General features: G+C 38.0%; 1 protein-coding gene across 3 annotated transcripts in view; it reads right to left on the minus strand.

Moving 5' to 3' along the window:
* Positions 1 to 25,354, minus strand: part of ABCB11 (ATP binding cassette subfamily B member 11) — a 98,490-nt gene that overhangs the window by 57,386 nt on the left and 15,750 nt on the right. For 2 of the 3 annotated variants that reach the window (XM_032355860.1, XM_032355861.1), the window contains 6 exons: positions 21,977 to 21,998; positions 19,518 to 19,569; positions 18,064 to 18,302; positions 4,173 to 4,260; positions 2,920 to 3,053; positions 864 to 1,035 (listed from right to left, as the gene is read on the minus strand). In XM_032355860.1, coding sequence (XP_032211751.1) covers positions 864 to 1,035; positions 2,920 to 3,053; positions 4,173 to 4,260; positions 18,064 to 18,302; positions 19,518 to 19,569; positions 21,977 to 21,998 — 707 coding nt within the window. Of the gene's footprint in view, positions 1 to 863; positions 1,036 to 2,919; positions 3,054 to 4,172; positions 4,261 to 18,063; positions 18,331 to 19,517; positions 19,570 to 21,976; positions 21,999 to 25,354 lie in introns of all 3 variants that reach the window. The other variant, XM_032355862.1, reaches the window with a different exon arrangement.

Genomic DNA, 25,354 nt, shown 5'->3' on the forward strand with positions numbered 1-25,354 from the left:
AGAAAATATTATGGAGATTGGTTTCCTGTTGCTCAGTGATATGAGTGTATGCAGCTTTTCACATAAATTCTATTCTCATTTACAGCAAATTATTAGTGTGCCTGATCCCATGACCTGTTATCTGATGTGACTGCTCTAAAAGTATGATATAAGCATTTATTAATCTTTGGGAGTGTTTTCTAACTGGGACGACCCAAAATTCCTACTCCTACACTTTTTCTTGGCCTGCATGCCTGGGGAATGGAGATACTGCTCAGAATGGGTCAGGTGACCTCTTTCTGAAACTGATCAGACTGCATGGAGAACAAAGCTGTGAATGCAGAAATCTCCTTTATGTTTTTGTTACTGAGCTGGGTACATTTGTTGGGACTTTTTGGAGAAAACATCTGATTGGGAGACCATGGGAAGTAACAGGCATATGAGAGAGTGGATGGGGATTTGGGCTCAAACTCCCTTGTACTTGAATCCAGTTTTGTCACTCACTAGCTGTACAGTCTCAGACAAGTCTCTTTACTCTCCGAGCCTCTGTTTCTTATGGCTAAAATGGCATTAATACCTTTGAAGATCGTTGTAAAGATTAGAGATAATATATATGAAGTTCTTTATAGTGCCTGGCAAAATAGTAAATGCTCAACAAATGTAGCTGTTAGTGTTATTAATACAATAATATTTATGTTATTAAAACAGCATCAACCCCTGGACTGATGGAATGTTATTTGATACTGAGGATAACCAAACAAAATAAATTGAAACAGTGATAAATAATGTTAACTAAACATACATAGGAAAAAGGAATCAAGTTTCACATTTCTGGCTATTTCTTAGTGCAGATGTCTTGGGGAGAAGTGAGAAGACATTCTTACCAGACCAATGATGGCTGCTCCAATCCCGATAAGAGGGCTCACAGAGATAATGACCAAGGTCAGTTTCCATCCCTGGTAAAATCCCAACAGGAACCCGCAGATGCTCGTGGTCATGCGCTGAATGAAAATGCCCATTTGGTCGGCAATGGCATCATTGACTTTGTTAATATCACTAGAAACGAGAGGCTTTGATCACTAAAACTGATTTTGGCCAATTCAAATTCTTGTTGAGAAATCCCAGGCTTTCCCTTCTACTGCCTTCTCTGTATCCCACTGCCTATGGAAAACAGCCTTTCACATTTGAAGAAACTTGCTATAGGCTGTGAGGTCATCAAGCGTCTCCCTCCCTTACAGCCCAGTAAGTTTGTCCTCAACCCAGTTTTCCCAACTGGTGTCCATTCAATGTTGACAAAGACTTTCAGAAATAATCTTATTTGTTTGTTTCTTTCTTATAACTCATAACTCTTGGTCTGTCCTGAATAGCCCTTCTTTCCTTCTTTATAACTGCTAAACCCTTTCAGCCTCGAGGTGCAACCCACACACCACCTAATTCATAAAAACCCCCAAGGAAAAACTAATATCTTCTCCCTGTGCTTGCACAGCAATGTAATGAATCTGTGTATGTATGTGTACACATATATAATTATTGCATTCTGTTTATAGACAGTATAGAATAGTGGTTAAGATCACAGACTCTGTGGTTAAGAACACTCGGGCGCCTGGGTGGCTCAGTTGGTTAAGCCGCTGCCTTCGGCTCAGGTCATGATCTCAGGGTCCTGGGATCGAGGCCCGCATCGGGCTCTCTGCTCAGCAGGGAGCCTGCTTCCCTCTCTCTCTCTCTGCCTGCCTCTCCATCTACTTGTGATTTCTCTCTGTCAAATAAATAAATAAAATCTTTAAAAAAAAAAAAAAAAGAACACAAACTTTTCCTAGGCTAATTAATTAACCTTTCTGTGCCTTAGTTTCCTCATCTGTGAAATGGGGATAATGACAGAACCTACCTCAATAGGTTGTAATGAGGATTAGTTAGTATATGTTAAGTATATAGAACAGTGCTTAGAGTACAGTAAGCCATCAATGTGTCAACTTTATTTGTTTGCTTGCACCTTTATCCCTCCCACTAGGCTGTAAGTTCCCTGAGACCAGGACTTGTGTGGCTTATCTCTATGGCTTGCATACAGTTAAGTCATCTAGAATATTGGTTGAATATAATTACATTAAATTCATATTCCTAGGAACATTCTCACAATCTCTTGTTTAGATGGAACAAACAGGGTTTAGGACTTAACAGCAAAAAAATGTCTCAAGATATTACCCAGAGATTTGATAATTGTATTCTAGCAAGATTAAGTATCTGTTCAATGTCACAGTAAATGAGGGGCAGAAAGAGTGCTAGAATCTAAGTATCCCCACATTCAGTCTTTGATCTTCACTGTAATACACACTCTCTCATGAGACCTCATGGGACCCCAAAGTTCAATTCAATAGGGTTCAATTGTTTCTAATTACTCAGAGCTAATTCAGAGTACCTAGAGGAAGAGGGGAAGGGGGCTATCAATGACCCCAACTGGTCTTTGGGTATTAACCAGATTTAAATCCAGTTGTTTAGTTTGAATCTTTCTCAAACTAATTTGGAGGTTTTTTTTTTTTTTTTTGGTCTTTGTTTTTATGTGCAGAAATGACCTCAACAACCAAGGCAAGATAATTCCTTTTAAGTGCATTGTTTTTCCCTATAGATAAGTGGATTGTGACATCCCTCGGTCTTTCTTTTAGAGGCCACACAGCCCTATTTCTTTTAACTCCGTTCTGTAATCCTTCATTTCTAGTATTTTGATCAAGGACCTACAAACAAAACTGTAGTATCCTGGCTTTCAGTTGTTAATGATCATAAAGCATGACCTATGAAAAAATGATGCTACTCATAAAAGCTCAATTTAAGAGACAAAATGTATCCAAAATGACTGAAAGTGTGTTTCTAATTGTTATTTAATTTAGAAACAAGGGTTCTATGATCAAAAATGCACACATACATTAAAACCTCCTACCAGCTACTTACTCAGAGAATCTTGTATTCAGCTCTCCCACGGAATTGCAGTCAAACCATCCTATTTCCATTCGCATTACTTTCCTAAAGGAAATTTTTCTCATTTTCTGTATCTGACGAGCTGCAGCAATCACCCAAAAGCATATCTGAAAATGGAGCAAGGAGTGTTGGATATTATGATGTTAAAAATATTCCTTCGTTCCTTCACTTTTCAGAAGAAAATACTTTTAGGATAAGCCCTGAGAAAGAGAGGAAAGTGAGTCACAGAATGCCGAGTCATGGGAAGTGCAGTGAGCTCAGCATCTGCTGCCCAGAGAAGGATGAGCGGAACAGCTGTGGCCAGGGAAGCAGGAAGGGTTGGGTGCAAATTTGGCTTTGCCACTTGTCGATCTAACCTTACCAAACTTCACTTTCCACATGCGAAAAGAAGGCTCACAGTGCCAAAAAGAAATTCTTGGTCTTATATCCCTATTTTTGCATGGCACTTCTGAGTGTAGTTTTTCCCCCGAGAGGCCTGCCAACAAGCGTGTATGCATAGGTTTCAGACTGTGGGACAATGATTTCCAGAGAAAGGAAGACAAAAATTATAACATAAGGAGGGAATCTTCTGATAGCTATCCCCAACCAAGCAAAGTCGGGCTGTCATTAAAACTCTCAGTACCAGAATGGGGAAAATGGATTCATTTCTCTTTATAATGAACATGAACTTCCTGAAATTCTTGAATGAATGAGGGTTGAGGAGAGTCATTATTTTTTTCTACAGAAGAAGGTAAAAGATGAAATATTTTTCTTCTTTAATAAGGGCTAAGTAACTCCATCCCCTTCCATGGCTTAAATATGGACTACGTTAAGATTCAGTTTATAGATTTGGGGTTGGAACACAGGTTGGTGAGATTTTGGCAGGGAAAAAAAAAAGAAAGTAAAGTTTGCTTTTCTCCAACTCCTCATGCCTGACTTTCCCTGGGGGACCCACACTCGCTCTACAAACACACCCACAACCACCTATTTTTGAGTTTAGAAGATGAAATAGAGGAGACATCGAAATTCAGTCTATTCTCTGTCTCTCTAGACAATTGTCTGTATTTTCTCCCAGTCTGAGAAGGTGAATTCTTCCTCTCACTGCCCCACCCCTGCCACCACCTCCAAATAAAATTGTAGTCCTTAGGGCTTCTGAACAACTTAAAAGTTAGAGTGCACTTTGCATTTCATTGTAATGTCTCTGAGCCCAGATGTTGACCTAAAAATAAAATGTTGGCACCACTCACTTGAATATATCCTGTGATAAGTACTACCAAAGCGATTCCAGCATAGTAACTGGCAAATTTGATCATTTCACTTTCAATGTCCAGCAACCTTCAAAAGAGGGGGAAAAATGTTAAGATTCAGAAGTAGGGTCAAGTTTACCAAAGATTACATTTGTGGGTAATGTAATAATATATTACAGAGGAAAATGATATATGAAATATGGGTAAGACATCTTATCTATGTAGGATTATCATCAATCCAACAAATCTCTCCCTAGACCTCATGGTACCAACCCCAGCAAAGATGCCTACGCCTTTTGTTTTCATTTTATTTTTACTTTTTTTTAAAACTTTATTTATTTATTTGACAGACAGAGATCACAAATAGGCAGAGAGGCAGGCAGAGAGAGAAGGGGAAGCAGGCTCCCCGCTGAGGAGAGAGCCCGACGCAGGGGCCGATCCCAGGACCCCGAGACCACAACCTGAGCCCAAGGCAGAGGCTTCAGCCTACTGAGCCACACAGGCGCCCCTTATTTTTACTTTTTTAAAAATCTTACTTATTTATTTGAGAGAGAGAGAGTGCATGGGGGGGAAGGGCAAAAAGAGGGAGAAGCAGACTCCCTGCTGAGCAGGGAACCTGATGTGGGGCTCCATCCCAGGATCCCTGGCTGAAGGTAGATGCTTAACCCATCAAGCCACCCAGGCATCCCTACCCCCTTCATGTTTATGGGCAGAAATAACTCACTGGCAGTTGTTAGAAGCCAGGGGTAATAGATGGCAGCTCAGTGCTCTGTCTACCAGGACCCTTCCCTCATGTTCATTATGCAATGATGGAGCAATCACTGCGAGGGGGAGGCTTTTTTTTTTTAAATTAACATAAACTGTATTATTTGTTTCAAGGGTACAGGTCTGTGATCATCAGTCTTACACAATTCGCAACGCTCACCGTAGCACATATCCTCTTATGAAACTCAACATCCAAAGAACAAACTAATCCAATCAAGAAAGGGGCAGAACATCACTCAGCATCAGGGAAATACAAATCCAGACCACAGTGAGATACCACCTCACGTAAGTCAGAATGGCTAAAATTAACAAGTCAGGAAATGACAGATGTTGGCAAGGCTTGGAGAAAGGGGAACCCTCCTACACTGTTGGTGGGAATGCAAGCTGGTGCAGCCACTCCAGAAAATAATATGGAGATTCTTCAAAAAGTTGAAAATAGACCTACCCTATGACCCAGGAATTGCTACTGGGTATTTATCCCAAAGATACAAATGTAGTGATCCAAAGGGGTACATGCACCCCATGTTTATAGCAGCAATGTCCACAATAGCCACACTATGGAAGAAGTCTAGATGTCCATTGACAGATGAATGGATAAAGAAGATGTTGTGTGTATATACAATGGAATACTATGCAGCCATCAAAAACTGAAGTCTTGACATTTGCAATGACGTGGATGGAACTAGAGGGTATCATGCTAAGTGAAATAAGTCCATCAGAGAAAGACAATTATCATATGATCTCCCTGATATAAGGAATAGAGAAACAAGACAGAAGATCATAGGAGAAGGAAGGGAAAAATGAAACAATATGAAACTAGAGAGGGAGACAAACCATAAGATACTCTTAATCTCAGGAAACAAACTGAGGGTTGCTAGGGAAAGGTTTAAAAAGCTAGACTGTTGTCTGCAAAGACACTGGTAGAGAGGTGTGGGCTGTAAGTTAGGAGATTTACTGCTACCTCTTCCAGGAGTCCAAATCAGCTTTTTTTTTTTTTTTTTTTTTTTTTTTAAAGATTTTATTTATTTATTTGACAGAGAGATGACAAGCAGGCAGAGAGGCAGGCACAGAGAGAGGAGGAAGCAGGCTCCCTGCTGAGCAGAGAGCCCGATGCGGGGCTCGATCCCAGGACCCTGAGATCATGACCTGAGCTGAAGGCAGCGGCTTAACCCACTGAGCCACCCAGGTGCCCCCAAATCAGCTTTTCAACTCTTTTATCTCAAAGTAACACTAAAAAATGTGTGTGTCATCATCCCAGAGAAGGAGAAAATACTTTATCAGCCTAATTTTTCTGTCCACTGCAGCCCAGGTGCCCCTCTGTGAAAATTTCTAAGGTGAGAATTTTTGGGGAACAGCAAGAAAGCTCTACAGTGTTTTTTCAGTGCAACTACCACACTTTGGCACAGGGTTTGGAGATTGGCAGGGGTAGGGAGGGGAGTCACAAATTAGTATGAAATTGTTTTCAGAAAATAAAGAATTGTGTGCTTAGAAAATTAACATATTGGTTACTAACAGTTCTAACCCTTGAAGATGTTCTAAATGATAGCAAGTCCATTTCTTTTTTTTTTTTTTAAGATTTTATTTATTTATTTGACAGAGAGAGAGAGAGACCACAAGTAGGCAGAGAGGCAGGCAGAGAGAGCGGGAAAGCAGGCTCCCTGCTGAGGCTGGATCCCAGGACCCTGGGATCATGTGGAGCTCGATCCCAGGACTCTGGGATCATGACCTGAGCTGAAGGCAGAGGCTTTAACCCACTGAGCCACCCAGATGCCCCGCCAGTCCGTTTCTTTAGAAAACTGGAAACCTGCATCTTGGGCACAGATGTTCCCATCTGATGTGCTTTCTGCTTCCTGTCAGGGCTTCTTCTGTGACTCAAGCTTGAATTGTTCTCTTCCTCTACTGAACTAGACCAAGTGTTTAAGTATAATTTCTTTAATTCAGAACAAACTGTTATTCCATGCCAGATTTTATTGACATCTTGCACTATTATTTGATATCTTCATTGATTATATCTATACTGAATAGATTTATGCTTGTTTTCCAGATTGTAGGCCACCGAGGACAAGGACTTTGTTTTAGCTGCTTGCTCACACTGCCGGAAGCCTTGTACAATACCTTATACATAGCAGACACAATGCCTCCATAAATGCTTCTTGATTTTGCTTTGACTTTCAAAATACTTATAATGAAGGGAAATAATTGCCTTGGTCAATCCCTCTTTGGAGGGATCATCTCCAAAATAGCTAATATGTGTGTTCAGCACATTTTTGGTCTTTTATTATGGTTTAAGGGAACCCAAGAATGAACAAGACCTAGAAAACTTATATATATAAGTATCCACAATCAGAGGTTCTCACAAAACTTAAGTATCTCTGTATAAGATGCATAATGGAGAACAAGACTTCTAATGTGTAAATGAGGCCATACTCTTTGTTTTATGTGAAATTTTTCTTTGTGAAATGAAATTTGGGTGTCCCAAAACAGAGAACTAGGAGTATTTGTCAGTAAGTTTTACTTAGATAGCCTGTGGTGCGTTCCTCCTACAAGCACTGAGGCAATAAAATGGCTGCGCTGAAAGAAGCAGCTGCCAGGAATAAACAGACCTACTCAGATTAAAAGTACTGAGCACTGACCCAGCTCCAGAATTTATTAGGGCAAACTTCAGGAGAATTATATTATTGCTGGATGGTGTGGATAAGGACATGTGTAATTTATGATTCTGTTCGCTCCTGAGGCACCCCAGAGATGAATGGCTAACTTATTTTTATTTTATTCTTGGAGATAAGAAGTTATTAGGGTTTTAGAAACTACTTGAGAATATTTCTGGAACAACAGGACAAACCTATCAGAAAAACTGATAGGAAGTAAAGGAGCAGGCTGGCTTGGCTTGTTTGACTGCACATCAATTTTTTTTATCATCGGGTGGAAAGTTTTCTTGCGGTTATAAAATCCTGGAAAGGAGTTTTTAAAGTGTGCAGGTGATTTGGCTCACCAAATGGGTGCCTTTCTTTTTCAACAGCAAAATTGACATACATCTATTTGCATTAAGGTTCATTTGTTGAAGAGAGAAGAGGGCAGAAAGATGACAATTAGGGGGGAAATAAGATATATTTTACAAATTATTAAGATATGTGGAGTCTTACCTTGCTTTTAATGAAAAATAAATGTACCATAAAATCAAAGTACTCAATCTATACCTCAAGATTTCAGATTTACTAAAGCCATAGGGCTTTCATTTTAAATACCTAGGAGGTCTTTACAACAAGGTGCATTGCTTAACACTGGGTTTTCCTTTCCATGGTTTTCATGCACCGTAGACCCAGTAGCATTAACACTTTAGAATGAAATCAGTGTCAACTCCAAAACAAGCATCACAGATTGGCAGAAACTTGCCCATATCCTATTCTCAGAATGTTGGAAGTTCTGTATTCTTTTTTTTTTTAATTTTTATTTATTTATTTGATAGACAGAGAGAGATCACAAGTAGGCAGAGAGGCAGGCAGAGAGAGAGGGGGAAGCAGGCTCCCCACTGAGCAGAGAGCCCGATGTGGGGCTCGATCCCAGGGCCCTGAGATCATGACCCGAGCTGAAGGCAGAGGCTTAAACCACTGAGCCACCCAGGCGCCCCTGGAAGTTCTGTATTCTTAATGCACAGGACATCAACCTGTGGACAAAGGGCAGATCACTGGGTGAAACTGTTTGACAGAACATTTGTACACTATGGTAGCTTACTGCCAGAACGGCTCGAATTTCCTTTCAGAGAATCTATGACAATTATTCTCACCAACGAAGCTATTTTTTTGTTGGTTTGTTTTTCACGCCACTTTTTTTTTTTTTTTTTTTTTGAGGTAAGTTTGGATTCTCATGCAATTGTGAGAAATACTACAGAAACACATACTCCCTTTGGTAATACTATGCAAAACGACGGGACAATATCCCAATCAGGATGATGATATTGATATAATCGAGATCAGAATGTTCTCCTCACCCCAGCGGTTCTTCATGTCACCCTTTTACATCTACACATGCTTCCATCCAGCCTCCACTCCCCTCTTAATCCCTAGTTACCTCTTGTCTGCTCTCTATTGCCACAGTTCTGTCATTTGAAGAATATTTTATAAATGGAATCACACAGTATGTAATCTTTTGGTGTTCGTTGGCTTTTTTTTTTTTTTTTCTTAGCGTAATGCTTTAAAGTTTCAGAAATTATTTGTTCCTGCTTATTGTTAAGTCATAGTCCCTGGTATAGATGTATCACAGTTTGCTTAACCACTCGCCCACTGAAGGATATCTGGGCTGTTTTCAGGTTTTGTCTGTGACAAATAAAGTGTCTGTAACCTTTATGTACAGGTTTTTATGTAAACATAGGTTTTCACTTCTCTGGGATAAATCCCCAACAGTAGAATTTCTGGGTTATAATATTTGCATGTTTAACTCTTTTTTAATGGCCAAACTATTTTCCAGAGTGGCTGCACCATTTTACATTCCCACCAGCAAGGTGTAAGTGATCTGTTTCCTCCACAACCCCACCAGCTCTGGTGTTACTATTATTTTTATTTTACCCATTCTAACAGATCTGTGCTGATACCTCATTTTGATTTTAATTTGCATTCCCTAACCACTAATGTGGCTAAATATCTTCTCATGTGCTCATTTGCTGTCTTTATATCCCTAGTGAAATGCTTGATCATGTGTTTTTCCCATATTCAAATTGGAGTTTTCCGAACCATTGAATTTGGAGAGTTCTTTAAATTTTCTAGATCCTAGTCCTTTTTTAGATATGTAATTTACAAATATGCTCTCCCAGTCTGTAGCTTTTCTTTTCATCTCTTGGCTGGGTCTTCCAGAGCACAAGTTCTCCATTTTAATGAAATCCAATTCACCAATTTTTCTTTTTATGGATTATTAGTGTCAAGTCTAAAAGCTCTTTGTCTGGCCTTAGACACAAAAATGGTCACCCATATATTTTTCTGAAAGTTTACAGTTTATTTTTTACATTTAAGTCCAAAATCCATTTTGAGCTATTTTTTGTATGGGTTCATTTTTTGCCTATGGATGTCCAACTAGTCATGCACCATTTGATAAAAAGTTTATATTTTCTCCATTGAATTTCTTTTCTACCTTTGCCAACAACCAATTGGACATGTTTGCATGGGTCTATGTTTGAGTTCTCTGTTCTGTTCTTCTTTCAATACCACACAACCTTGATTGCTGTAGCTATATAATATGTCTTGAAATCAGGTAGATTGTTTCCTCACATTTTATTCTTCTTTTTCAAAGTTGTTTTAGATATTCTAGTTCTTTTGCCTTTTAATATAAATTTTAGAGTTAATTTGACTATATCTATAAAATATCTTGCTGAGATTTTGATAGAAATTTTATTAAAGCTATATGTCAGCTTGAGGAAATTAACATCTTTATTACATTGAATTTTCCAATTCATGAGCAAGTATGTCTCCCCATCTATTTAGGTCTTTGATTTCTTTTATCAGCATTTTGCATTTTTCAGCATAAAAGTCCTATACATGTTTTGCTGGATTTGCACCTAAATAAATTTTTTGAGCAATTGTAAATGGCATTATGTTTATTTTCTTTTATTTCATTTTATTTTATTTAATTTTTTGGCGCTATATTTTGAATTTTGGTCTCCATGTGTTCATTGTTAGTATGTAGAAATACCACTAAATTTTGTACATTTATTTGGTACTTGGTATTTTATGACTTTGCCAAACTCATTTATTGGTTCTAGGATATTTTTGTATATCATTTCAGCTTTTCTATGTTGACAATATCATCTCCAAAATAAACAGTTATATTTCTTCCTTTTAGATCTGTATTTTTTTCATTACAAATGTTTTGATTGTAATAAAGAACACATAACATAAAATTTACCAACTTAACCATTTTAAAGTGCACAGTTCAGTTTAAATCAGTATTCCTTTCCTTCCTTATTGTATAAGCTAGAACTTTGAGTAATGTGTTGAATAATAGCAGTGAAAGCCTCTATCCTTGCCTTTTTTCCAGTTTTAGGGAGAAAATATTCAGTCTTCCACTTTTAACCCACTGAGCCACCCAGGCGCCCCTTCCACTTTTGAGTATAATGTTAGCCATAGGACTTGTTTTTAGATGTCCTTTCTTAAGTTAAAGAAGTTCCTTTCTGTTCCTAGTTTTCTGAGAGTTTTTATTATGGATGGATATTGAAATTTTAAATGCTTTTTCTATGTTGATGGAGATCATTGTGTGGTTTTTCTATATTAGCCCATTAATGTGGTGGATTACATTGACTTTTTCTAATACTGAACAATGTATGCTTCTCTAGAATACACTCTACTTGGTCATGGTGTATTTCATTGATTTTGTATATTTGTTTGTTTTGTCTTTATTATTTCTTCTCATACATTTTCAGTGGACTTATTTTGATGTTTTTCTAGGTTTTTGAGTTGGAAGCTTAGATGTTTAATTTGCAATGTTTCCTCTTTTGTAATCATTTAGTGATATAAATTTTCCTCTCAGCCCTGTATAAGCTGTGTCCTCCAGATTTTCACATTTTCTATTTTCCCTTTCACTCAGTTTAATTTTTAAAACGTTTCGCATGAGACTTCATCTTTGATCTAAGGATTATTTAGATGGCTGTAGTCTGATTCCTAAGAATCTGGGGGGATTTCCATTATCTCTAGTCTTGATTTCTACTTTGATTCCATTGTAGCCAGAGAATGCACTCTATAATTTCAAGTATTTTGCATTTGTTGAGGTTTGTTTCATGGCTCAGGGTATGGTCTGTCTTGGCATATGCCCCGTAGGCTCTTGAAAAGAATGTGTATTATGTGGTTGTTGAGTGGAATGTTCTACAGATGTTGGTTGTTGCTGTTGAGTTCTTCTATATCTGTCATAATTTAATGTCTACCTGTTCTACAAATTGGTGAGAGATGGATATTTAAGGGGTCTACTATAATTTTGATTTGTCTCTTTTTCCTTTCCATTCTGTCAGTTGTTGCTTCACATGTTTTGCAATTCTCTTGTTTGGTGAGTACACATTTAAGATTGCTGTGTCTTCATGGCAGATTGACCCATTTATCATCGTACAATTTCTCTCCTTGTCTCTGTAATTTTCTTTGTTCCAAAGTCTATTTTATCTCATACCAGTATAGCCATTTCTTCTTTCTTTTGATTAATGTTTGCATGATAAATTTTTTTCCATCCTTTAGAGAGAGAAACTGTGAGCAGGAGGAGGGGCAGAGGGAGAGAAAGAAGAATCTCAAGTAGACTCTCAGCTGAACACAGAGCCGAACATGGGACTCCATCTCATAACCCTGGGATCACAACCTGAGCCAAAACCAAGAGTCAGATGCTTAACCAACTGAGCAACCCAGGCACCCCTCGACTTGCCTCTATTTTTTAGTTAATGTGATTTCCTCATAAATAGCATGTAGTTGGGTTATTTTAAAATCCATTCTGCCAATCCCTGTCTTATTTAGTAGATTTAAATCACTTAAATTTGGGGCACCTGGGTGGCTCAGAGGGTTAAGCCTCTGCCTTCGACTCAGGTCATGATCTCAGGGTCCTGGGATCAAGCCCCACATTGGGCTCTCTGCTCAGCAGAGAGCCTGCTTCCCCCTCTCTCTCTGCCTGCCTCTCTGCCTACTTGTGATCTCTCTCTCTGTGTCAAATACATAAATAAAATCTTTTAAAAAAAATAAAATAAATCACAAATTTAATATAATAATTGATATGTTAGGGCTCAAATGTAACATTTTTTTTCTTTTCTGTTTGTTCTCTCTGTTTCATATTTTTCTGTTTTCTTCCCCCTGCTTTCTTATGGGCTACTCAAACCCTTTTTTATTTTAATTTAATTTTATTTAATTTTCTTATTTTATTTTAAGTAGGCTCCACACCTAGCATGGAGCCCAATGTTGGGCTTGAACTCACAACCCTGAGATCAAGACATGAGCTGAGATTAAGAGTCAAATGCTTAACAGACTGCTCCAGCCAGCTGCCCTCAAACATTTTTTAGAATTCAGTTTTAATTTATCTGTAGTGGTTTTGACTGTATCTCTTTGAATAGCTTTTTTAGTGGTTGCTCTAGGAATTCCATTATAGATATATCACTTATTATAGTCAGCTAGTGTTGTCATTTTACCAGTTTGCACAGGGTATAAAAACACTGCCTCCCATTATATACATCTATTCTCCCCTGTTAATGATTTGTCTTTAATATTTCCAAATCACACTCACCTCAGACAGTATTACAATAGAGCTATATCAGACAGTGTTAGCATTTTTGCTTCCACCCTCAAACATAATTTAGAAAACTCTGGAAAAGAAGGGAAGTTTTGCTTACCATGTTCTTTCTACTAAATAAATACCCAAGGTTTCTTTTATTGTTTCCTTTCTGTTCAAAGAACTTACTTTAGTCATTCTTTTAAGTAAGTCAGCTGACAAATTCTCTTCATTTCCCTCATCGAAAATGTCTTGACTTTCTCTTCCATAGGGGTGGTGATGAATGTCCTGACTCTCTGATACTACCCGAGCAGGTAGGGGAGAGGTTTCTCATTACCATGGGGATGGTTTAGGTCTCCACATATTCTTCACTGACACCACAGGAGTTGGGTAGGGGAGAGACAGGGCAGTGGCTCATTGATACCTGGCAAATACGGAAGTCTAGGTCCCCAACCTTGCTGCCATGGATAAGAGGGGGGTTATGGGGGCACCTGGGTGGCTTAGAGGGTTAAGCCTCTGCCTTCTGCTCAGGTCATGATCTCAAGGTCTTGGGATCAAGCCCCGCATCGGGCTCTCTGCTCAGTAGAGAGCCTGCTTCCTCCTCTCTCTCTGCCTGCCTCTCTGCCTACTTGTGATCTCTGCCTGTCAAATAAATAAATAAAATCTTTAAAAAAAAAAAGAGGGGGGTTATGTGTGTTTTGTTTTGTTCTGTGGTGTTGGCTTGAGTAGAATATTAACTGCCTGAAATTCTTCTGTCAGGCTGCCTCTTTGTGGTCTATTATCTAGAGAAAGCAGAATTTTATTGAGTCCTTTGTCGTCTGTACATACTGGGTATTTCTAGGTTACAGCTTCCCAACACCCAATCTAGTACAAATGAAGCCTAAAGAAAATCCATGAAATACACAACCATGTCATTATTTGGGTCCTGAGATCTCTAACCTTCTCCTATCCACTTTTTTAGACTCTTAGGTAGGTTGGTTTTATATGTAATGGATTAAATAATCCAATCAAATGGCAGAGATTGTGAGACTGGGTAAATTATAAAAAAACAAAATACAAGCTACAACTGTAGGCTGTCTGAAGGAGACATATTTAAATTCAAAGATATGAGCAAGTTGAAAGTAGTATGGAAAAAAGATATGTCATGGTAAAAAGCAGCCATAACACACCAAGAGTGGCTATACTAATATAAGACAAATTATAAAAAATTGTTACTAGAAATAAAAACCATTTTTGTAATTATAAAGGGTCAATTTATAGAAAGATTATAGAAATTTTAAATATATATACATCTAAAAACGGAGCCCCCAAATACATGAAACAAAGGGTGACAGATTCAAGGGTAGATATAGATCATTGATAATAGTCAGAGATTACAACTCCATATTTTCAGTTTTGGATAGAACTAGGAATAGAAGGGCACCTGGGTGGCTCAGTGGGTTAAGCCGCTGCCTTCGGCTCAGGTCATGATCTCAGGGTCCTGGGATCGAGGCCCACATCGGGCTCTCTGCTCAGCAGGGAGCCTGCTTCCCTCTCTCTCTCTCTGCCTGCCTCTCCATCTACTTGTGATTTCTCTCTGTCAAATAAATAAATAAAATCTTTAAAAAAAAAAAAAAAAGAACTAGGAATAGAAGACTTGAGTAACACCATAAACCAATTAGTCCTGACAGACATCTTTGGAACGTTCCATTCAATAACAGCAAAATACATATTTCCCACAAGTGCATGTGGAACACTCTCCAGGACAGGCACATGCTAGGCTGTGCTAATTCATGCTATGATATGACGAACCTTGAAAACATTATGTTCAGTTGAAGAAGCCAGTCACAAAGGACCCCATATTGTGGGATTCCATTTGTATGAAATGACCAGAATAGGTAAGTCTACAGAGCCAGAAGGTAGATTAGTGGTTGTCTAGGACTGAGGGGGGGAATGAGGGAATCGGAGAATGATAGCTAAGGGGTATGGGGTTTCTTTTCGTAGTAATAAAAGTGTTCTAAAATTGATTATAGTGGTGGAGGCACAGCTCTGCAAAAGACTAAAAACCATTGAGTTGTACACCTTAAGTTGGTAAATTTCATGGCATGTAAATTGTGTCTCAATAAAACTATTTTAAAAAGTGCATGGTTTTACAGTGTCTAACTTCAATATAGTGCTTGAATGCATACACTAACTGTACGTTGCTAAAAAAGCAGACTGAAATCCAAGAGAAAATACAGGCTGGTTTCTACTTTAATGCATTCACATGTGGGGGAAATGAGGAATTGGACTTCTCAATAGCTGTAGAGAATGGCAGAAATTATGGTATGTTACTTCCACAATTAAGTCACAAGACTTTGTGGCTTCCATTTGAATTTTTATACTTCAGTTGGTTAAAAGAAAGTAGAAAGAAGCTGCACTGCGGTATTTGGACTCTTTGAACTTCCCTTTCAGTCATTTTTCATTCTTTTGTCTTACTATTTGATTATTCTGAGCAAATAAATTATGATAAACTAATCAGGAGGCCTGATGTTCTATAATACTTTCAGCATTATGCACTGAGAATCATTTGGAAGGTTTTGCCTAAAAATTCCATCCAATGGATTATAACTGAAATGTAGAAACCAACCAGTGAAATGAAAGAGCAAAACCAGGTCCTACTATTACACATGCCTGCTTATGTTGATAAAATCATGGAGTAGCCTTCCAAGACTAATATACTTATTATAATAGGTGGAGAAATTACACTTTTAATGATATACTTTTTCCAAGGAAAAAGGTGCAAAAGAGCTGAGTAATTCTGGAGGCACGTTAACCACTTACAGGTAGGAAAATGTCCACTCCCTTCTCTTCTGTTCCACCCAAGTCTATTTTCACAGTGATCTTAACTACATAAAAGCTAAACAAATATTTACCCAGAAGTAAAGCAGGAGTCATGTCAGGGACCATAATAATTCACAATTAAAGTATTTAACTCATCAAAAAATTAAAAAAAAAAAAGAATTAAACCATTACCAAATAAGGAAATGGCTCATTAAAACTATAACACAACAAAACAAAACAAAACAAAAGTATTTAACTCATCAAAGGAGATCCTCATAAAGAAAAAGCCTGAGAAAGACAAGGTCTACACAATTCCAGAAACTCATACGAAATTTTTTAAAAAGGACAAATATCCTTTTACATGGTCTGTATCCTATAAATTCAGCAAAGCCAATGAGCTTCTGAAAGCCTCCATTTGCTTTGCACTATTTGCTCACCTTCAAGTATATCACCTAGTAAAAATTACTAAAGTGTGAGTGATGGGTAGCCACGGAAAATTCCTTTCTACTGGATGTTAGTGATATAGATGTTAATGATGGATTCACTCTTTACATTGTCTAATAAATATTTATGAACACTTGTTATCATGGACATGTCTCAAATTTTAGCCTAACATTTATTACCAAACTTGAAAGCATAACAGGCTATACTTTCAGGAATTTTCCCTAGAAAATTTTACCTTCATAAATGTTATTAATGATTTGGGTCAATTTACATCATACATAAATCTGAATGCCCTTTTTTCAAAGGGGGAAATAATTAACCTTACGTTTTTGTAGTCAAACTACTCTGTAAAAAACAATTTCTTTTTGTCTTCCAACATAAAAGACTTAAAATTAAAAGACTGTCATTGACAACAGTAACTCATTTATACAAACTGTTCTGAATCTTACTTCCAAATTTAGAAAAGAAACATATATATTTAGATATTAGGAAATTTATTTCTAATGAGTAAGCTTATTATTTTTTAAAAGCTAATTCTGCACATTGTATATTGTCTTGTATTTTTCTGTCAAATACTAACCAGCTGTAACTACATATCTATTTGAATGGTCTCTGATTTAATGATGATTTTACTGACTAGACCTAAACACCACGAAGATAAGGACCATGACTCAAAATAATCACTATATCCTTGAGGCTTACACAATTTCCTGGTATGAAGTTGGTGTTCAAAAATTTTGGTTGAATGAGTAAATGAATGAAAGACCCTAACAGTAGATAATATTATGGAACAGTATCAGTGGTTTAACAGGATTTGCTCATAATCTAAATGAAATATGTGGAAATATTTTTTAAATGAAGGTGAAAAATATAAATTTGCCTAAGGGAGCTATTCCAAGTGTCTTTCTAGTCAGGATGTGCTTGGCCCTTGGCTCTTGAACCTGAGCGTGTGGGTTCATACACGCCAATGAGCATGTTCTGGCCCTGAGGCAGTGTGAGGCAGGCTGCAAAGTTCATTCTGTGACAGTGAGTCAACATCATGAAACACTATAGACTCACTGTTGGGCTTATCACAAAATGAATAGTAGCACAGTGGGTTCTGGCTAATACTGCATGGCCCCCTTCTGTTTATAGCGCCACACCACTCTTCCGTAGAGACTCAACTACTGAGACAAAGCAGCCTCTACTCCAAGTGCTGTAGCACACTAATGAGTTTCCCATTAAAGAAAGAAGACTGAAGATCATGTGGGCCATTTGCCACAGTCACAGAAGCTAAGAAACAGAAAGCAGTTAAGGCACTAAAAGAAGTCTTGCATATAAGACATAAGACATGACAAAGACTCAAGTAAAATTCATGGCTTACCTTCCTACTGTACTGGTAGTGTTCATCCTCAAGCCTATAGTCTACCAAGTGCTTAAATTTGGGTGACCCACTTAATGGATAATTTCTAATTCTGTTTTTTTTGTTAGGATTTTAAAACCCGGTAAAATAGGAAGAAGCTCAGGGCAGAGTAATTTTCAGAAATATGGGTTAAATTTTTGTTTCTGTTCGCTCTCTGTTGAATATCACTCCAGTTCAGCTAATAAAATCCCATTTACACATTTTGAATTATAATTTAATGGATGAGCAAAAAAAAGGAAAAAATGAAAAATAGCAGCCTACCCACACCGCGTTCCATTGGTCATACTCTGGTTAAGGGAGCTGTTGATCCATACGATAGTGTTGTTTACACATGCTCTTCCAGGGATCTTGAGTTCTTGTAATTCAGTGTCGTAGTCAATAAAAACATCTGTCATTGTGCCAAAAATGAGCAGCACTCCTGGATGGGATAGTCCATGGAGAAATGCACATAAACTTCCCACAAACATCAGCCAAATGTCAGTCGTTGAAGAAAATCGAAACTTGAAAAACAAAGGATTCAGAGATCATCTATGGGTGAAAAGCAGGAGAAGTAGGAGGACTATTTAATTTTAGTTACTAGATTGTGATAAATATCATTTAGCACCAAATTTTATGGGAATCATCGTAATTGAACAATAGAGAGATCACTAATTATATCAAAATAAATGGTATATTGGGGCACCTGGGTGGCCCAGTCGGTTGAGCATCTGCCTTCAGCTCAGTTCATGATCCCAGAGTCCTGGGGTCAAACCCCGCATCAGTCTCTCTGCTCAGTGGGGAATCTGTTCCTCCCTCTGCCTCTCCCTCTGTGATTTCTCTCGCTTTCACTCTCTCTCAAATAAATAAATAAAATCTTAAGAAAAAATAAGTGGTATATTAATTATCTAAAACACTGGACTCTTACACAGTTAGTTTATATTATTTCTTTCCTAGTCTCTGAATTCATTCTCTTTACCTCAAGAACTGACTTTGTTTCTTAGCCATTGATTCACAACTTCAGTGGGACATGGTCACGGCATTGATGCCATTGCCATGTAGAAATGCTTGTGAAGGATTCAGCAATAGCATAAATTGTATCCCAGAACTAATACTGGCAAACAAGAGTGCCTATTAGTGTCTAGAAATGCCTCAGCCTTGTGAAAATTAGGGGAAAATACCACACTATGGAATTTCCAAAGATATGTCATAAGGATAAATATACATCATATGATTACTGTAATGATTTCCTTTACTAAAATAATTATGGACTTAGTGATTATCTTCCAGGACACTTTTCTGATCTACCAGATAGGATTATGTGTTTAATATTACCAGATAGGATTTACTTATATATATATTTATTTATTTATAACTGGGGAGGAGAGAGAGAGACAGTGAGATGGGACAGAGGGAGAGAGAGAATTTTAAGCAGACTCCACCTCCAGCATGGAGCCCAACACAGGGCTTGAACTCACAACCCTGAATCACAACCTGACATGCTTAACTGACTGAGATGCTTAACTGACTGAGACACCCAGGCATCCAGGATTTAAGTTTAATTACCAATATATTTCTAACTGCCATTTAGCATGTCATTACATAGACAAAGTTTATGACTGAAAAAGTGAACACTGTTCTTAAAAACCTGCCAGTGATTTAAGATTTAACACTCCCTCCATAATCTGAACAATTTGTGGTTGCAAAATTTATGTCAAAAATCAGCACAGTTTTATTACCAATTGAAAGAAGCCAACTTGACTGCTGTCACCTTTCCTCTCATCTTGTAACCTGAGGAGAAAAACGTAATGGATTTATAGACCATCCTTTCCAAAACAAAGAGAAATTCTCCCTAGATAATGACTCCATGAGTCATCCTTTAGTAAGGAATAAAGTCCCCATTGACTGAGAAATTCTTGCCAAACCTGGCATCTTGAAAACAAGCTCTTATTTTTCAGATTTACCTCTTTCAGAGATTTCAGTATAGCTATATCTCATGTTTAGCAGAGATTCAGTGAAGTTTTTCTGAGAGGTATTGAAAGGAAATAAAAGGTTCTCTGTATTCCCAGTTATACTAACGTAAAACTATTGGACCTCAACCTTGACCCTCAACCCATTTCTATGTATAGTCCCTTGTAATGTAAGTTCAGGTGGTTGGATTAGCTGATTTAAAGCTTCCTTCCAGCACTTAAAAATTTAACAACTACATTAAACAGTATTGATATGATGGAAAAGTTTTTAAAAACTCTTATACTTCCCATAATATTGTATTTCCTCACTATTTCTTACTCATTTCATTTCTCATAAAGTTGTATGTAACCATGTAACCCATCTTTGACCTTCTCAACTCCAGGGATCTATACTTCACCTGAGTCATCCTTTCATGGATACACCCTGAACCTTTCTTTCACCAGAAACTACTCTACTCCAATGGCATTCTGGAACTGTCTGTGCATCCTGTTTTGTCACTTCCTTTCTCCTTCTCCACCTATTTGTCATCTCAGTTGAGTCCTGCAGTCCCTTAAACCCTCCTTAATTTATAATTCTTAAAACCCCATCAAGATTGTGCTTCTTTCCCCATGTGTCCCAGATCCCACACCAGCCATTTGAACTACATTCTTACATCAACCTTAATCCTTTTCCCCACCTCCATCTTTGGAAACTCCATCTCTACATCCATGCATGTTTTGCCCCCCTTCTCCTGAAGCCAGGCTGTGGGACCTGCTGGAGACACATGTGAACTGGTGCCAACATATGCCACTCCTGGCAGTCAGCTGCCCTAAACTACCCCTCCAGCTCAGAGTAGAAGCCCAAGTCCTTGCTGAGATACGCAAGGCCCTCCATGGTCTGGCCAATTGGCTCTCTGACCTTGTCTCCTCCTACTGCACTCCAGTTCTCAGCACCCAAGCCACTTGGCTTCTTTGCTGACTTTGTTCATGTCAAATTTTTTCTCACTTTAGACCATTTGCACTTTTTATTTCCTCTCACTAGAATGTTCTTTCTTCAGATACTTGCATGGCCAACCCCGTCATCTCCTTCAGATTTTCCTTCATAAGTCACCTTCTCAGTGAGACCTTCCCTGGCCAAAACCTTTAGAAATTTCAACTTTCTCCCTACATCATTCCATACCTCCATTCCATGTTGGCTTTTTTCTTTTTCTTAGAAAAAAAAGTGATAGATTATTACTAGCTACCATGCTATATATACTTATCAAGGACAGATATTTTGACCCATTTTGTTCTTTTCTTTATACTAAGCATTTATAATAGTGCCTGATACCTGGTAGACACTTAATTAATATTTGTGAAATGAATGGATGAATGAATGAATGCATGAATGAATGAATGATTAGGGTCTCTAGTCATAGTTCAATCTATAACACTGTACTTCATCTGTCTACAGATTGTCCCATTTTCCTCCACAGCTTTCTCAAACTTTCACCATGATCTTCTCATTCTACATTACCTCATATATCAGAAGATAGATTCATCTCCTCTAAAAACTGAATTCACTTAACCTTCCTATTCATTCTCGCATTACCATTCACCTACATCCACACCCATTTTCATCTTTTTTCTACACAGTGAGAAAAGCGTTGTTCTTCTAGGTCCAGGCTGACCCTAGCACTCCTAGTCTAAAACTTATGCTACCACATCCAACACCCCTCTCTACTGTGACTTACTTAGAATTTCCTATACAACTTGAATCTTGGCCTTTCCACCACCTCTCTCTAGGAAATTGCCTGATGCCTACCTTCTGTCTTCTCAGATTAGACTCTGTCTAGTCCTACCTTCTTACTAATGTATGAGTAACTGACACTTTTATATGAGTATTCAAATTCTCAAGCTAAAGAGAAATATCTAATATTTAAATTTTAAGGTTCTACTATTTGCCTGTGGGAAGAATTTGAGGTTTAGGGGTCTCTCCTATGCTCATGAAATCGTACTTGTTCACCTTGTCCTCTGCCCATTTAGGTTAGAAATTCTGTAGTGTTGCTGAATATATCCAATCCAGCAAGGATATGTCAAAAGATTTTTGATATCAAATTACAGCAATGTTTTAAAGAGAAAAGGAATACCTATGTCATTTTATGGGAAATACAAGATGCATGAAAATATTATCTCTGCTTTGTGCCTTTAAAAGGAATATTAAGGAGTTATTCTAGAAAAGATGATGTATTGTTGAAATAGTCACTTACCTTGAATTCTTATCATTGTTATCTGTCAGGATAAAAACAATGCACAAAGCAGTTAATAATAATGACACAACAACACAGTCATTAAAAAGTTTGCTCTGGGAAAACATTCCCATAAGTTAGCTTTACTCATGGAACACAGCAAAATGACTATTTGCTTTTCTCTCTCTCTCTCTCTCTCTCTCTCTCTCTCTCTTTTTTTCATTCTCTCTCTCTGTCTGTCTCTCATATTACACAAGAAGACACCCTGTCAGGTTCAGGACTGCTGGCTTGACTACATATTTTTGATATTTCTACAGGATAAGAGGTATTTGCATTTCCTGAACGTCAACTAGATACCAACATTTTAAATTAGCATAAGAAAATTTAGTTCTTTGAACTACCAAGTAAAATTAATATTTATTGTTTTGTTCCTTGGAAACATCAGAATTTATCTATTTAAAATTGAGACTACAAATTAATTAGACAATAAGATGATGTTGACACTCATATGCCAGAAGAAACCACCAAATTAAGCTGGATAGAATTTTCCCCAGCCTAGGTGAGAGCAAATGGAGCACAGGAAGTGAAAGTGGGGTTGCTGGGACATGGGTGTAGGGAAGCAACAGGGAAAGGAATTTCAGGGTGCTAATGTCAACCCTGCCATGGTACAGCAAATTCTGAATTTCTGGCATTTTAATTAATTTAATTTAAGTAAGAGTAAAGAGGCATTGTAGTATAGATAGAGATTATACATCTTGGCTTTAGAAATCAGAACTGGAGCAGGCTGAGGTGACATCAGGTCATAGGAGTTCAACTAGTTAGTTATCAAACCATTCCAAACACCTACAAATCCAACAGGAGATTGAAGAGAAGAAGAACAGCAATTCTAGAAACAGAAAATCAACCACTTTCTGAAAGGTAGGACCTGCAGAGAAGTAAATCCAAAGTGAAGGAAAGATAGACCATGGAGGGAGGGGCCGGCTCCCGGCAAGCGGCGGAGCACAAAATCAGAACTTTTAAAAGTCTGCTCCACTGAGGGACATCCCTCCAGAAGCTAAGCAGGGGTGGAACTCTTGTGGGGACAGTGTGGTCTCAGGTCCCGTGGGGTCATGGAAGGATTGGGGTGTCTGAAGTGGCAGAGCTCATGGGTATTAGAGCAGGAAGCTAGCTATAGAGACGGAGCCAAGGAGTGAGCTCTCAGCTCGGGGTTACCTTAAACTGTGATCCATGACACAGTGAAGCCACTGCTCTTTGAGCAGGGACACCCCAAGTGACAGATCCAGGAAGAAACCCCCCCCCCCGGAAGAGCAGAATGACAGGACTCTGTTGGGTTTGGAGACTCCAAATGGGGCTGTGTGCCAGAGACAGAAATGCTCAGTCACATGCCGGGTGAGCTCGGAGCACAGCCAGAGACCAGGGAGACAGGAGTAATTGAGCGCTTTTCTCCCAGGGTGCACTGAGGAGTGTGACCCGAGCTCTTGACCTCCCACCTTGGCCGGAGATTGGGAGGCCGCCATTTTCATTCCCATCTTCCAGAGCTCTACAGAAAGGAAAACATTCAGGGAACAAAAGCTCCTGAGAGTGAACTGAGGAGATTACTTAGCCCGGCCCATGGCAAGGGTAATGCAATTTCTCCTCGGGCAAAGATACTTAAGAATTAGTACAACAGGTCCCTCCTCCAGAAGATCAGCAAGAACATCCAGCCAAGACCAAGCTCATTGATCAAGGAGAATAGTGGAATTCCAGAGAAGGGGAAAGCAAAACATGGAATTCATGGCTTCTGCCCTATGAATCTTTTTTTTTTTTAAGATTTTATTTATTTATTTGACAGATAGAGATCACAAGAAGGCAGAGAGGCAGGCACAGAGTGGGGGGAAGCAGGCTCCCTGATGAGCAGAGAGCCCGATGCAGGGCTTGATCCCAGGACCCTGAGATCATGACCTGAGCAGAAGGTAGAGGCTTAACCCACTGAGCCACCCAGATGCCCCATGCCCTATGATTCTTTAGTCTTGCAAAGTTAAATAAATGTTTTTAATTTTATTTTTTTCTTATTCTAATTTTTTTAACTTTTACTCTTTCCTCTTTTAACATTTTTTAACTAGTTTATCTTAATAATACCTTTTTTTAAAAAAGATCTTTTTGAACTTTATTATTATAGTCATATTTTATCCTTTATTGTAACTAACTTTATTTTTTGTATACATATAGAGTTTTTTCTTCTGAAAAAATTTGGATATAACTTATTCTAATAGATTAAAATATACTCTAAATCTAGCACAGGGCTTTGTTCTAGTCTCCAGCCTAAGCAAATTCTCTCCACTTTCTTTTTCTTTCTTTTCCCAACCAACTTATCTTATCAACTCCTTTCTTAAGATTTTTTAAAAATTTTCATCTTTAGAGTCACATTCCATCCCTTCATCATGTTTACCCTTATTTATGTGTATGTGTATATGTATGTATGTATATATATATTATTTTCTTTCTTTAAAATTTTGGGAGGTAGTTTCTTCTAAAAGGCCAAAATATACCCACAATCAAGTGGGTGGCTCTATTCTATTCACCAGTCTAATATATATGTATAAATATCTTTTTTCAAAAATTTTTAAACTTCTTTTTACAGCCTTTCTTCTCCCCATGATTTGGGGTCTCTTCTGATTTGTTTAATGCTCATTTTTCTGGGGTATTTACCACCCTTTTAGTATTTTATTCTCTTATTCATATATTTTTATCTGGATAAAATGACAAGGCAGAAAGACTCACCAAAAAAAAAAAAAAAAACCACCCACCAAAAACAAAACAAACAAACAAGAGGCAGTACCGAAGGCTAGGGACCTAACCAATATAGACATGGGTAATATGTCAGATCTTGAGTTCAGTATGATGATTCTCAGGGTGCTAGCTGGGCTTGAAATAGGCATGGAAGATATTAAAGAAACCCTGTCTGGAGAAATAAAAGCCCTTTCTGGAGAAATTAAAGAACTAAAATCTAACCAAGCTGAAATTAAAAAAAAAAAAAAACTATTAATGGGGTGCAATAAGAAAATAGAGGATCTTACTGCTAAGGCAAATGAGGTAGAAGAGAGAAATAGAGAGATATAACCCCAAATGACAGAGAATAATGAAGCTGGACAAAAGAGAGACAAGCAACTATTGGACCATGAGGGGAGAATTCGAGAGATAAGTGATACCATAAGATGAAACAATATTAGAATAATTGGGATTCTGGAAGAAGAAGAAAGAGAGAGGGGGGCAGAAGGTATATTGGAGTGAATTATTGTAGAGAATTTCCCTAATATGGCAAAGGGAATAAACATCAAAATTCAGGAGGCACAGAGAATCCTCCTCAAATTTAAAAAAAAAAAAAAAAATAGGTCCATACCCCATCATCTAATAGTAAAA

This window comes from Mustela erminea, chromosome 8 (genome assembly GCF_009829155.1).
Source record: "Mustela erminea isolate mMusErm1 chromosome 8, mMusErm1.Pri, whole genome shotgun sequence".
In the NCBI taxonomy this organism is placed as follows: domain Eukaryota; kingdom Metazoa; phylum Chordata; class Mammalia; order Carnivora; family Mustelidae; genus Mustela; species Mustela erminea.